Source organism: Balearica regulorum, chromosome 11, assembly GCF_011004875.1.
Source record: "Balearica regulorum gibbericeps isolate bBalReg1 chromosome 11, bBalReg1.pri, whole genome shotgun sequence".
Lineage (NCBI taxonomy): Eukaryota > Metazoa > Chordata > Aves > Gruiformes > Gruidae > Balearica > Balearica regulorum.
The window spans coordinates 23,169,622-23,180,309 of NC_046194.1; the positions used below are offsets into that span (position 1 = coordinate 23,169,622).

At 47.6% G+C, this 10,688-nt stretch overlaps 1 protein-coding gene across 1 annotated transcript; it reads left to right on the forward strand.

The window, feature by feature from the left end:
* Positions 1 to 2,381: 2,381 nt before the first annotated feature.
* LOC142603320 (uncharacterized) lies at positions 2,382 to 10,688 on the forward strand. Its single transcript, XM_075763047.1, has 9 exons — positions 2,382 to 3,390; positions 4,225 to 4,317; positions 4,904 to 5,008; positions 5,699 to 5,808; positions 6,724 to 6,918; positions 8,170 to 8,332; positions 9,183 to 9,348; positions 9,532 to 9,626; positions 10,258 to 10,688. The coding sequence occupies exons 1-9, from the start codon at positions 2,532 to 2,534 to the stop codon at positions 10,341 to 10,343; spliced, it is 1,872 nt and encodes a 623-aa protein (XP_075619162.1). The 5' UTR covers positions 2,382 to 2,531; the 3' UTR covers positions 10,344 to 10,688.

Genomic DNA, 10,688 nt, shown 5'->3' on the forward strand with positions numbered 1-10,688 from the left:
TTCCTCCTGCAGAACTGTGATTTGGTGCATCTCTCTTTCTGAATTAAAAAAAAAAAATCTAACCTTTAGCACAACCAAATAATTGAATGAATTAATTAATTATCCCCCAAGGTTCACTTGAAAGTTTTTACCCTTTCCACATTTCATGAGAGTTTAAGTTGCTGAATCGGTTCAGAACTTAGGAGTCAATTTATCCTTCACTCTTCATTTTTTTGTGAAAACTATGTCCTTTAGAATAAATGGAGAGAAGGAAAAAAAATTTTTTTTTAAGGTAACAAAGGAGTCCAGAGGCCACTGATGTTTCCATAATGTGCATGTCTGCCCAGGAGTATTGTGTGTTTAAGAGCAGACACTGGGATTTAGGTTCATTAATATTCACAAAAATATTTTTTCTTTGGGTTGTGCTCCTTTACTCCTCCTCACTTCCCATATCAATAGTAGTGCTGCATGCTTTCCTTTCTTTCCAAAAGGCTTCTTTGGAGTGGCTGAGAACAGAATACATCACTTTCTCCTTTTCCAGCTCCTTTAGGTCATAAAATGTTCTAAAAATACCAAAATAACAAGAGCGTCGCTGTTTTATTTTCATCTTTGTTTCCTAACAAAAACCTCCAGAGAGCAAACTCCAGCTCATGGTACCCAGGAGTGCAGAGGAATGGAAATGTGGGGGCTGCCTGCAAATAGACGAGTTAATGGTAGAAATATGAAGGGTTTGAAAATAGACTATTTAGTCACTGGGGTTTCAAGAAAGGGATGGAGCTGGAAAATTCCATCTGGAAGGGAGACTGTGTATGTGCGCATCGTGCCTGCCTGTTTGTCTGTAACAGTGGATAAGAAATGTCCTGGAATGGCTCAAAAATACCTTGTGGGTTTCGTCTGAATGTTTGTTCGTTTGTGTTAGGCTATTCATTCCTCTCCATCTCCAGCAGCCTGGAGAAGAGGGGGCAGGAACCATCACCACCACCTGCAGCGCTTTGGGGCACCTAAACATGTTTTTGCCAGAAATCCTTGTAGCCTAAATAGGTTGTGTGTGTTTTTTCTGGATAGGACTCCGGAAAGTAGGCACCTAAAGTTCTGCTTTGAATTGAGCCTTTGTCTGGAGCAAGGAGTGGGAAGGCACTATGGAAACACCTGAGCCTGTCACCAGTTTCTCCCTCCTTGGAGCAGGGACACGGCTCTGAAGGCTGGCTGAGCGCCCGAGCCAAAGCAGCGCTGGTCTAGACGCCGACAACGGTGAGGCTGTGGGGGCGACCGCCGACGCTCTTGTTTTGTCTGGAAGGGCCATGGCGAGCACAGCGGGTTTCGCGGCCGTCTTCTACAGCGAGCCGGCGGTGCTGGGTCTCCTCGCGAATGTGGTCAGCGCCTTCCTCCTCTGCCTGCAGAACTTCACCGTGGTGCACACCGGCCTCAGGCCACAGGGAGCAGAGGACATCCTCGCAGGTGGGTGATGCTGCTCCTGGGGGGACACTGGGGCTGCTGGTCAGAGGTGACCTTTCCCCAAGAGCACCAGGCGGGATGGACTCTATGAGAGTCATCCCCATGGACTAATGGGCAGCACTGGTGGGACAGGTGGGGAAATGTAGGCTTTCCCCAAAGTACAGAAGGTCTATGTGCTCCCTAGGGTGGCTGCTCCTCCTTCCCCAGCAACTCTGCCAGGAATATGGCCCATTAAGGGTTTGGACCATTACCCTACCTGCGTAGATCCAAACTATCCCTGGACCTGCTCAACATACTGAGCATACCAAGGGGTTTGGTGGCCACGCACCAAGGCTCAGCACAGAAATTTGTCATAAGGTGGGATGAGAGGGGAAGACAGAGGCCACAGGGCTGGTCACAAGAAGGTTATGGGACCTGCGGTAGGGTGTTCCTCAGAGCTTGGAGACGTAGCTTCCTACCTTGTGACTTGCTTCCTACCTGACCTCTTCATGTGTCTCTCAGGTGTCCACCTCATCTTGATTGGAGGCTTTGTCCAGCTCCTGGCAGGATTTCTTGCCTTCCGGAAGTATGACCACCTCGGAGGTGCAGCCTTTCTCACCTTCTCTGCTCTGTGGAGTAGCTACGGGGCTACACGCATCATTGCGGCCGCTTACCCCTCCTTGCAGAACGTAACGCTGCCCTCTGGGAATGCCAGCCACCTCCTGCCCACTGGCATGGCCCACCTCTCTGCCAGCCAAAGCGCGGTGGCTGGGCTGGTGGCATACATTTCCATTTCCTTTATTCTCTCCTTCTGCTCAGCCACAGTGAACTACATCATGCCCTTCATATTCGGGGCCATCGCGCTTGCCCTGGTGTTTGAAGCAGTTGCGCTGTTTGGCCAGTGGGCCCTGGTAGTGTCAGGTGTCATTGAGCTTGTCATTGTCACGTGTGGGCTGTACGGAGCGGTGGCTCTCCTGCTCAAGGGCATCACACAACGGTACGTCCTTCCAGGCTTTGGGCACCCTCTCTTCAATGTCTTGCTACTGGGGTCAGCACAGAAGAGCTCTTCCAAGGCCATTGGGGAAGAAAAGAAAAAGAACACAAAGTATGCCGAGCCGATGGCCCTAGGCAACATCTGTGATACTGTCTCTCCCTTTTTATTTGCATTTTACTTCTTTGGGTACATGAAGAACTTCTGTGTTGGAGCAGCGTGGATATCCATCATCTCCTGCTGTCAGCTGCTGTCCAGCTTCTACAGTTATCTGAGAAGTGATGTCTACTACACTACCAAGTTTGGTGTCCACAGCCTCTACTGGCTGGTGATGTCCTGGGAAGAGTTTACACTCACCACCTTCCTTGGGTTGTCCAAGGCTCAGGAAAGCAGGCTAGGAATGTTTGGAGGGTGGTTCTTCCTGGCCATTGCCTGCATGCTGTTTCTGATGTCTACCCACAAAGATACCCTGGAGATGCTGCAAAATGCCTCATTCATCATCCTCACCACCGCCTCCATCCATCAGATCCCAATGCCAGGTGCTGACCTGTTCCTCGGGGCTGCCTGCAGCCTTTGCACTGCTCTTTCAATGTATGCCACTTTTGCCAGCCTTATCAACTCCATTGGGGAGAAGGCTTTGATTCCAGTTGGTGTCCAGGCTATGTCCAGCTCAGCCCTTCAAACCACGCTGATGGCTGCCAAAATCTTCTTCACAAGATCCAAGAATTTCCCAAGCGGCACCAGGGCTGAAGTGCCAGATGCCTTGTTCTACATCTGCAATGGCCTGGCTGCGGTCTCTGCCATCCAGGGTAGTTTCAGTGACCCCAGCAGACAGCAACTCTCCATACCCTCTGTGCTCATCCCAGGAGCCATAATACAGCTGTACGTCTGCAGGATCCAGGTTCAAGGAGGGAGAAGGTCTGGTTGTGTTCTTCCATTCTGCTATGCTGCCTTCTGGGGAGCGTGGACCTGGCTTCGGTTTGCAGGTAATGCAAGGTCAGGATTACTCTTTTGCTTACACAAAAAAAAGGGATGTTTTTAGGAAATTTCAGATTGCTTTCTCCAACATAACTCCTTCTCCCAGGAGACTGAATGACACCAGGTTTACCAATATTCTTCCTTGTAAAAAAGATAATGACCAAACATGCCAGCTTGTACTCATGTGATTGATTGCCATCGCTGCAGTCACTTGGTACTCCCAGAGCTCCCAGGAGTCCTGGGAGTTGTGTCTTCAACTCCAACAGAGGCCAAGATTTCCTTGCTAACCTCTTGTGAGGCAGCACTCAGACCATCTCTGGGCTGTTATCTCAGAATAACAGTTCAGGAGACACTTTTTAGGCAGTAGAAAACTCCAGGGTCTGGATTTATCCTTCAGAAGTCTGGAGCAATTCCTCTTAGTCACAGCCATGAAAGATCTCAGAATGATGGTCCTGGGCTTTAAAGAGCCTTATTAACTCCAGGTGGGCAGCACGTTCATACAGTCTCCATGCCAGGTCCTATTAAAATGAGCACCTGTGGGGAAAGTTAAAGCTATTGCTTAAGAGGTATGGCAAGAAGTTGTTAATGTTTTCAGCCAGACCCCGTTTATTACAAGCTGGAGGTAAAATCATCAGCTTTTTTGGATAACCATCACCACCTCTTCAGTTAATACCTCAAATGCTTTGCATTGGAGAAACAAGGGGTGTCAGTGTGGTAGATTTTCATTATAGCAGCCACCATCAATTAGCTTGGATTGCAGTCATGCCAACTGCAGATATGTTGGATTCTTCTGTTACACCATGCTTCACGGTTTGCTCACAACCAAATCTGTCCTATTTCAGGCCACTTGGTGAATATCAGTGCGGAGAACAGTGAAGGATTCACTGCTGGTTCTATTGCCTTTTTGGTGCTCAATGCTTTTTTAATTATTTTAGGTAAGTCTCAGTACTACATGTAATTGTTTATTGAGGGGTGTTTGGGGCCAGATCATTAGTTGCATCTGTGATCACTCTGAGGTGGAGATGCACAAGTGAGGGAATCTCAGTTCTCTCTGTCAAGATTAAGCAAGAACTGAAATATTTTCCCCCACAGCCAGTAACAGAAGCTGAGTTGGGCTTAGAAGAAACAGTCATAAGGGAACGGAAGAACATTTCAAAGAAAATAAAAGGTTCAAATAAGGTTAAAGTGTTAGACGGACTGGACCACTGGCATATATCTGCAGTCATCCTCCAGCCCAGCTGCTGTAAATCAGAATCTTCTTGGCTGCCCGAGAAGTGTTTTCCATGTGAGCACAGTGTACTGGCAGATTCAGGGTTTGGCAGCTTGTCTCTTGAAAGCTGAGGGCTGAACAAACCCTAGCTGTACCTCTCTGTTCCTCCATGAACAGGGAAGTCAGATCACAGACGGCTCAGTTTAATCAAATAAGATTAAATTGATTTAGGAACCCTTCTGCTGGTTCATACACATTTTTATGGGCCATTGTCTGATGTAAGTCCTTCCTGTTTCTATTTCTTTTCACAGCTTCCTCATTTAACGTGGTGCTTCTGTGCACGACCCTTGCAATGGAGATCTTGACCATTTGTTTTCTGCTCTTTACATTGGAGAACCTCCCTTTGCCAGTTGAAAGTGAGTTTTAGGCGAACTTGGCCCTCAAGCCTTCACCTACAGAGTGCAGAGAGTGGGTCCCTGGTTGGGGAGCAATGTACTGCACAAGCTCAAAACAGAAAAAAGCAAGCACAAGAGTGCGTCATCTTTCCCTAGAAGAATGGTGTGTGTGCAAGCTACAGATGCTGAGCCTTTCGGCTCCGTAACTGGAGGAGGAAACCTTTCCTCGTGCCGTCCCCAGGTCCTTGAGCTTTCTAATAAACATTTAGGTGTGGCCGATACTGCTGAATCAAGACAACCTCCGGAGGTTATGTACAGTCCTACTTCCTAGTAGTTGTTCAGTGAGCTCAGATTTGGGATGCCACCGGTGTGAATGGCTGTAGTTCTGTTGAAGCATTGGCTTTGCAGCAAGTGAGAATTTAATTTGTAATTACATAGAGAGTTTTAGCAAGATGCTTTGCAGAAGCTTTTCCACTAGGGAAAACAAAACAAAAAGTCATACGGCAAAAGATGCACAGGTAGGCAAGCCTGGAAATGCCTTGAATTTTTAGACCCACAAATATGCTGGATTGCAAACGTTGCGTGACAGGAAAGACTGAAGTAACTTTGCAATGCTGGGAAGTCATGAGACATAGAAGAAAATAAAACTTTGTCATCACCATTCCTGCCTTTGACTCTCTGGGTTGTTGTTTTGTTTTTTTTTTTTTCCAGTTGCGATGCTAAGCATCTTCAGCATCATCTGCTTCTACGGAGCAACAGCATCGCTTGCAAACAGCATGTTTGGGAAGGATCTTATGATGATGGGACCCCCTCTGTTCACAGTAAGAGAATTTTTGCATGACAATGTGGCTTCCCTGGTCAGGAGGGATTTCCCAGGGTCTTTGGTCTTACCTAGGGGAGAAAATTTCCATTGAATGTCCTTAGTGCCATTTAAAATCCCAGTCACAGCATTTTTGTAGGGAGCTATGAGCTGAAAACAAGATTTCTTCTATTATGAATAACATGTATGGAAACTTGGAGAAAGGGAATAGGCATTTACAAAACTCCTACCTCGCTCCAAAACACTTATCCCCACGGTCCTGCGGAATTAGCCATGTCCAATCCAAGAATTGTTGACAGACTGAAGTTTCAAAGGCCATAACCTTGGGGGCAGGCAATTAGGGAGTTAAAAGTTGCCCAAAGTGGACAGCAAGAGCTCCCCACTGTATCCGTTAACTTTAAACTTTTTCTACCATCTTGTATGTCTGACCAGGGCAGTTCCACCTAACTGGGCTGATTCATCTGACAGCTCTAATTCCTGCTGCAGAGAGACATTTCCATTAAATCAGCACTTCTAACCATGGAGACTTATGAGAAACTACTTGAAACTTGATCTTACCCAAGTTCCTCTGGATTTAAGACACCCTAGCAGTTTTCTCAGGTTGTTTTGGAGAGCAGTTATTTCTCCAGGAAGCAGTCACTGTGACGGGTGGGATTCATCTCCCTGTAATTTTAGGCATCAGCAGTTCAAATGTCTGCACCCGAGATGGTCTGTTTGACTTTCTTTACTACTGGGACAGAACTAATCACTTCTGCCTTGTAATCCATCTCACCTACTTTAGGTGAAGAGTCCCTAGAAGTGCTGCCTCCGCCCTTTGAGTATCAAGGGAGCATGGCACAGTGAGATACCTGCATTTGGGTGGACTGAATCCTACCCTGTGCTTCGTATGTTTGCTTATTCCCACCATTATCGCCAGGCTGAGAGCTCTAAGAAGGACACCGAAGACCCTCCACCCTGCATCTGCCCCAAGTCCCACCGTACGAGTGGCTTGAGGACCATTGCTGAGTTGCTGAACACAGGGGCCGTATGTGGGGTCCCGACAGACACTGTGTATGCTTTGGCAGCCTCCTGCAAACACCCTCTAGCCATCGAGAAGGTCTACAGAATCAAGGTGCGAATACAAGGTTGTCGTCTTGTTACTTGGATCCTGCTTATGTCCTGCGGATGAGATGATAGGTACAGAAGCAGAAATGGGAGCCCCTTGTTTAAAGTTGTCCTAAGACTCAGAATTTGACCATGGATAGAGTTTATGAGCAGCCACACCAAAGCACCATGGACCATTTTCTGAGCTGAGCAACCTGGGGTAAAGCACCCCCTGCTCTGGGCATTGGGTAATTAGAAATTGGAATTAGACATCTACGTCCTGCTTCACTGGGGGGGGGCAAAGCACAAACCCAAACTGGAACAGCCCTGACGCTTGTCACAAGTGGGTCCAAACCTGTATTTGTCCCCTCTGTCTTACAAAGTGCTGAATCAGAATCCCAGGTCTCAATTTCCCCAGACTTTTGGAGACATTCCGTGCTGGAATCAGACCCAAAATTTGCACCTTCAATACAACTTTTGCAGCCTGGCCCCGTCTATTCTCCATGAGGCAATTTCCTGGCTAGCCTGGAGAAATAAGCATAACAGACTATCTCAGCTGGCGCTTAGTGTGAACATCAGCAACAAAGGCAGTCTTTTCTGTCCTGCTTTGGTGCCAATGCTAACCTTCCCTGTCGATGAGATAATATAAACAGAATGTAAATACATGCCCAGTTCCTTAGTCATTTGGCCCCGCTGAAACTGATGTCAGTTGAGGTCTGAAATGACACCTCTTTGTGAGCTCTTTTGATTTCCCCTCCATATCACTGTTCCTTTTACAGCAAGCTTATTTCAAAGCAGTGAAGAGCTGAGGAAGTGGTCATGTAGATGTTGGTTTCCAGGGGGTTAGGCTCTCCTTCCATTATCCTGTCATGAATTGGTGGGTTTGACCTTGATCTATACCAGCATAAGTCAGAAGAAAAAAATCGGGTCCCTGGTATACAAGATGTTAAAAGCACCGATAACGAGGAGAGCATCGCTGTCCCCGCGTTGGTTGTGTCTAAAGCGGGAGATTTGGATGCATCCTGCCAAGATCCCGAGGGCAGATTGCTGTTCTCTCTCTTCTTCAATTTGCACATGCAGATCTGAGCTGTGGCATCAATCACAGCATGCAGTCCTCTCCTGTGCTCAGCATTTTGTGCAGAGATAGCATCTTGCTTGCTTGGGGCTCCTGGTCCCTGGGAAGCACGCAAACTAGGACTTCAGCGGGCTTTGATCTTCTCAACACAAATTTTCTCTCTTCATCTATTTTTTTCCCTTCCTCTCTTCCTGGTTCTTGCAGGACAGGCCTCAAGAGAAGCCCATCTGCATCTTTATCTCAAACCTGGACCAGTTGCGAGCAGCTGCTCCCCCTATCAGCCCCTTGCTTTGGGAATTCATGGAAAATGTTTACCCTGGTGGCATTGGCTGCATTATCAAGAAAGGAGAGTGGCTAAAGAAGTTAGGTGAGATGAACAGGACAGCCCTTCGCTCCCTCTTTCATGCTTTCAGCACAGCAGGTCTGCGATCCACACACCCTTTTGGATGTCAGTGGGGAGAGGTTCTGTTCATTTTATCCTGAGAAATCATCTCTGGAGCTCTTACATGCCTTGGTAAATGTTTAGCAGAGAGCGTTCATGAGCTGGAATGACTCATTAACAGTGTGAGCCAGCACGATGGTTTCCTTAACCCAGTCGGACTCGAAGCAAGGGAGGCTCATCGCCTGGGAGGGTCACCTCTTTCAAGCCCATAGCTGTTAGCTCAGAATGAGCAACCCCTGGGTGGAGCATCAAAAACTCGAGGTTCTGGGGGGGAACAACGTGGTTCCTATGGGCATCCCTTCTCATCTCCTCTGCCTCTTCCTTCCTGCCATATGGACCAAGTCAAAACACTGAGCAGCAGAATGATTCGCACTCAAATCTGGCTTCTGGGAATCAGTGAAAATATTAAAGACTGAAGAAACTGTAGGAGTTATGCGTGCTTAACAGGCAGAGGTATCTGAGAGAGGCTGGGAGGGTAGGCAACGATCACAAGGAGTTAGACTCTGTGATACAGGTAGCTCCTATGTCCATGAAGGCAGCTATGCTGATCTCCAGCCATTAATCTTTTCCTTTTGCAGTTAGTCCCCAAATCTTACAGCTGCTCTTGTGGATTTCTGATCAAGAAACTTTTCTGAAACTATACAAAGAGACTCGCAATTTTGGTTGGGGTATGGAGCAGGGTCACTTGCAAAGAAAACAGGGGGTGTCCCTCTGCTGCCATGCCAGGTGTTGTGCCAGTCTTGTCTAAGCCAACGTCCTCTGTCTGTCTTTCAAGGGGTTGGAGCGGGCTACAGCAGAGTGGGAACTCAAGACAGTATCATGATCAGAGTGCCTGACCTGACTGTCCTGGTGCACCTCATTGACATGACGGGACCCTTGGCAATCACATCCGCTAATCCTAGTGGAGAGGTTGACAGCACACACCACGACATGGTCATCTCGTGAGTACCCCGTTCACCGGCATTTCTATCGCAGTGCACACCTCCTGCCAGGTGGGCGGCCAGCAAGTTTAAGCGGCGTATAAATCATGATTTGATGCCCTGCATTGAGGGGACCTTCGGCACAATGTAGTATGAAGTACTGTGCAGTGTTGTTGCTATTCTTTTTTTTTGTTTCCCCTACAGGCGTCTTGGCCATAAGCTGGAGGGTGTTCTCTGTGACGGAGAATCTGATGAGGTGGTGGCATCCACTGTGGTCAACTGCACAAAGATTGATGAAAGTGAGTGTAAGAACCACCCTTTCTATGTCAGCAATTGCGTTTTCCTGGGATGTTTCTATTCCTTTCAAAAGTATCAATCTGGCAGCACAGTGTGCTCCAAGAGTAACAGTTCTTGAGTGCCTGGACATTTGCAAACATGTTGATGAAGAGGAACAAACAAAAGGCGTCCTTGGAGGACCTCTGTGTTGACAGAGAACAAGGCAGTGAAGAGAAACAAGGTTGTGCAAGGAAAATCTGCCTTGTAAGAGTAAAAATGCTTCAAGTGGGAGGGTGGATGCTCCTGAAAGGAAGGGTGTATATACTCTTGCAGACCACCAGAACGAAGGCGTTAGAGGAGCTCAACCACAATGATGTAACAGCACAAGCTGAGGTGTCGTTAGCTGGGTCTGGGTTGTCATTTGAGTGGGATTCTTCAGTGGAAAACTAAACTCTTGAATAAAGTGTGGGGTCAGCGTTGGTAGGTGTTTTTGCTTTCTGACAAAGTGTCTGGCCCACTTGCTACACAACTTTATTATCTGGATGTACTGAGCATTTAGATGGCTTTACCGGTCCAAGATATTCCTTTATATCCCCACCCCTTTCCTCCACCCTTTGGGGATTACGCTAACATTTTCATTCTTCCTCCGGGAAGGTGGCATCACCATCGTGAGAGAAGGCTGCGTACCAGCAGGCAAGGTGATGCAGATATTTGAAAGAGTGAAAAATAGAGCGGTCTGAAACCAAAGGAAACTTCCCCCGAGCAAAGGCACAGCATCTGCTCTCACTAAAAGACATGAGGCATCCCATGCCTCACTGGAGCACGTGGCCTTGTGAAAGCCATACCTTCTCTAATCAAGCACTTAACCTCCTTGGGAAACAGTAGCACGTCCCCACCCAGCGTCTCTCCTGGGAGCTTTCTGCGGCGATTTATTGTTTATCTCCAGTAAGTGCCTGAAACCGCCGGGAGACCTGCCCGCAGAGTGCCAGCAGGATCAGGAGCTGATGCTTTATTGCAGGAATTCCCAGAGCGCCTGTGTTTCCTAAACGCCTTGAACTGTGAATGTCATGCCTGCTTGTATATCC

Coding starts and splice junctions, on each gene's coding strand:
- LOC142603320 (XM_075763047.1), top strand. CDS start 2,532: ATGGCCCTAGGCAACATCTGTGATACTGTCTCTCCCTTTTTATTTGCA. Junction 5,809..6,723: donor TGGGACCCCCTCTGTTCACA/GTAAGAGAATTT, acceptor CATTATCGCCAG/GCTGAGAGCTCTAAGAAGGA. Junction 9,627..10,257: donor CTGCACAAAGATTGATGAAA/GTGAGTGTAAGA, acceptor TCCTCCGGGAAG/GTGGCATCACCATCGTGAGA.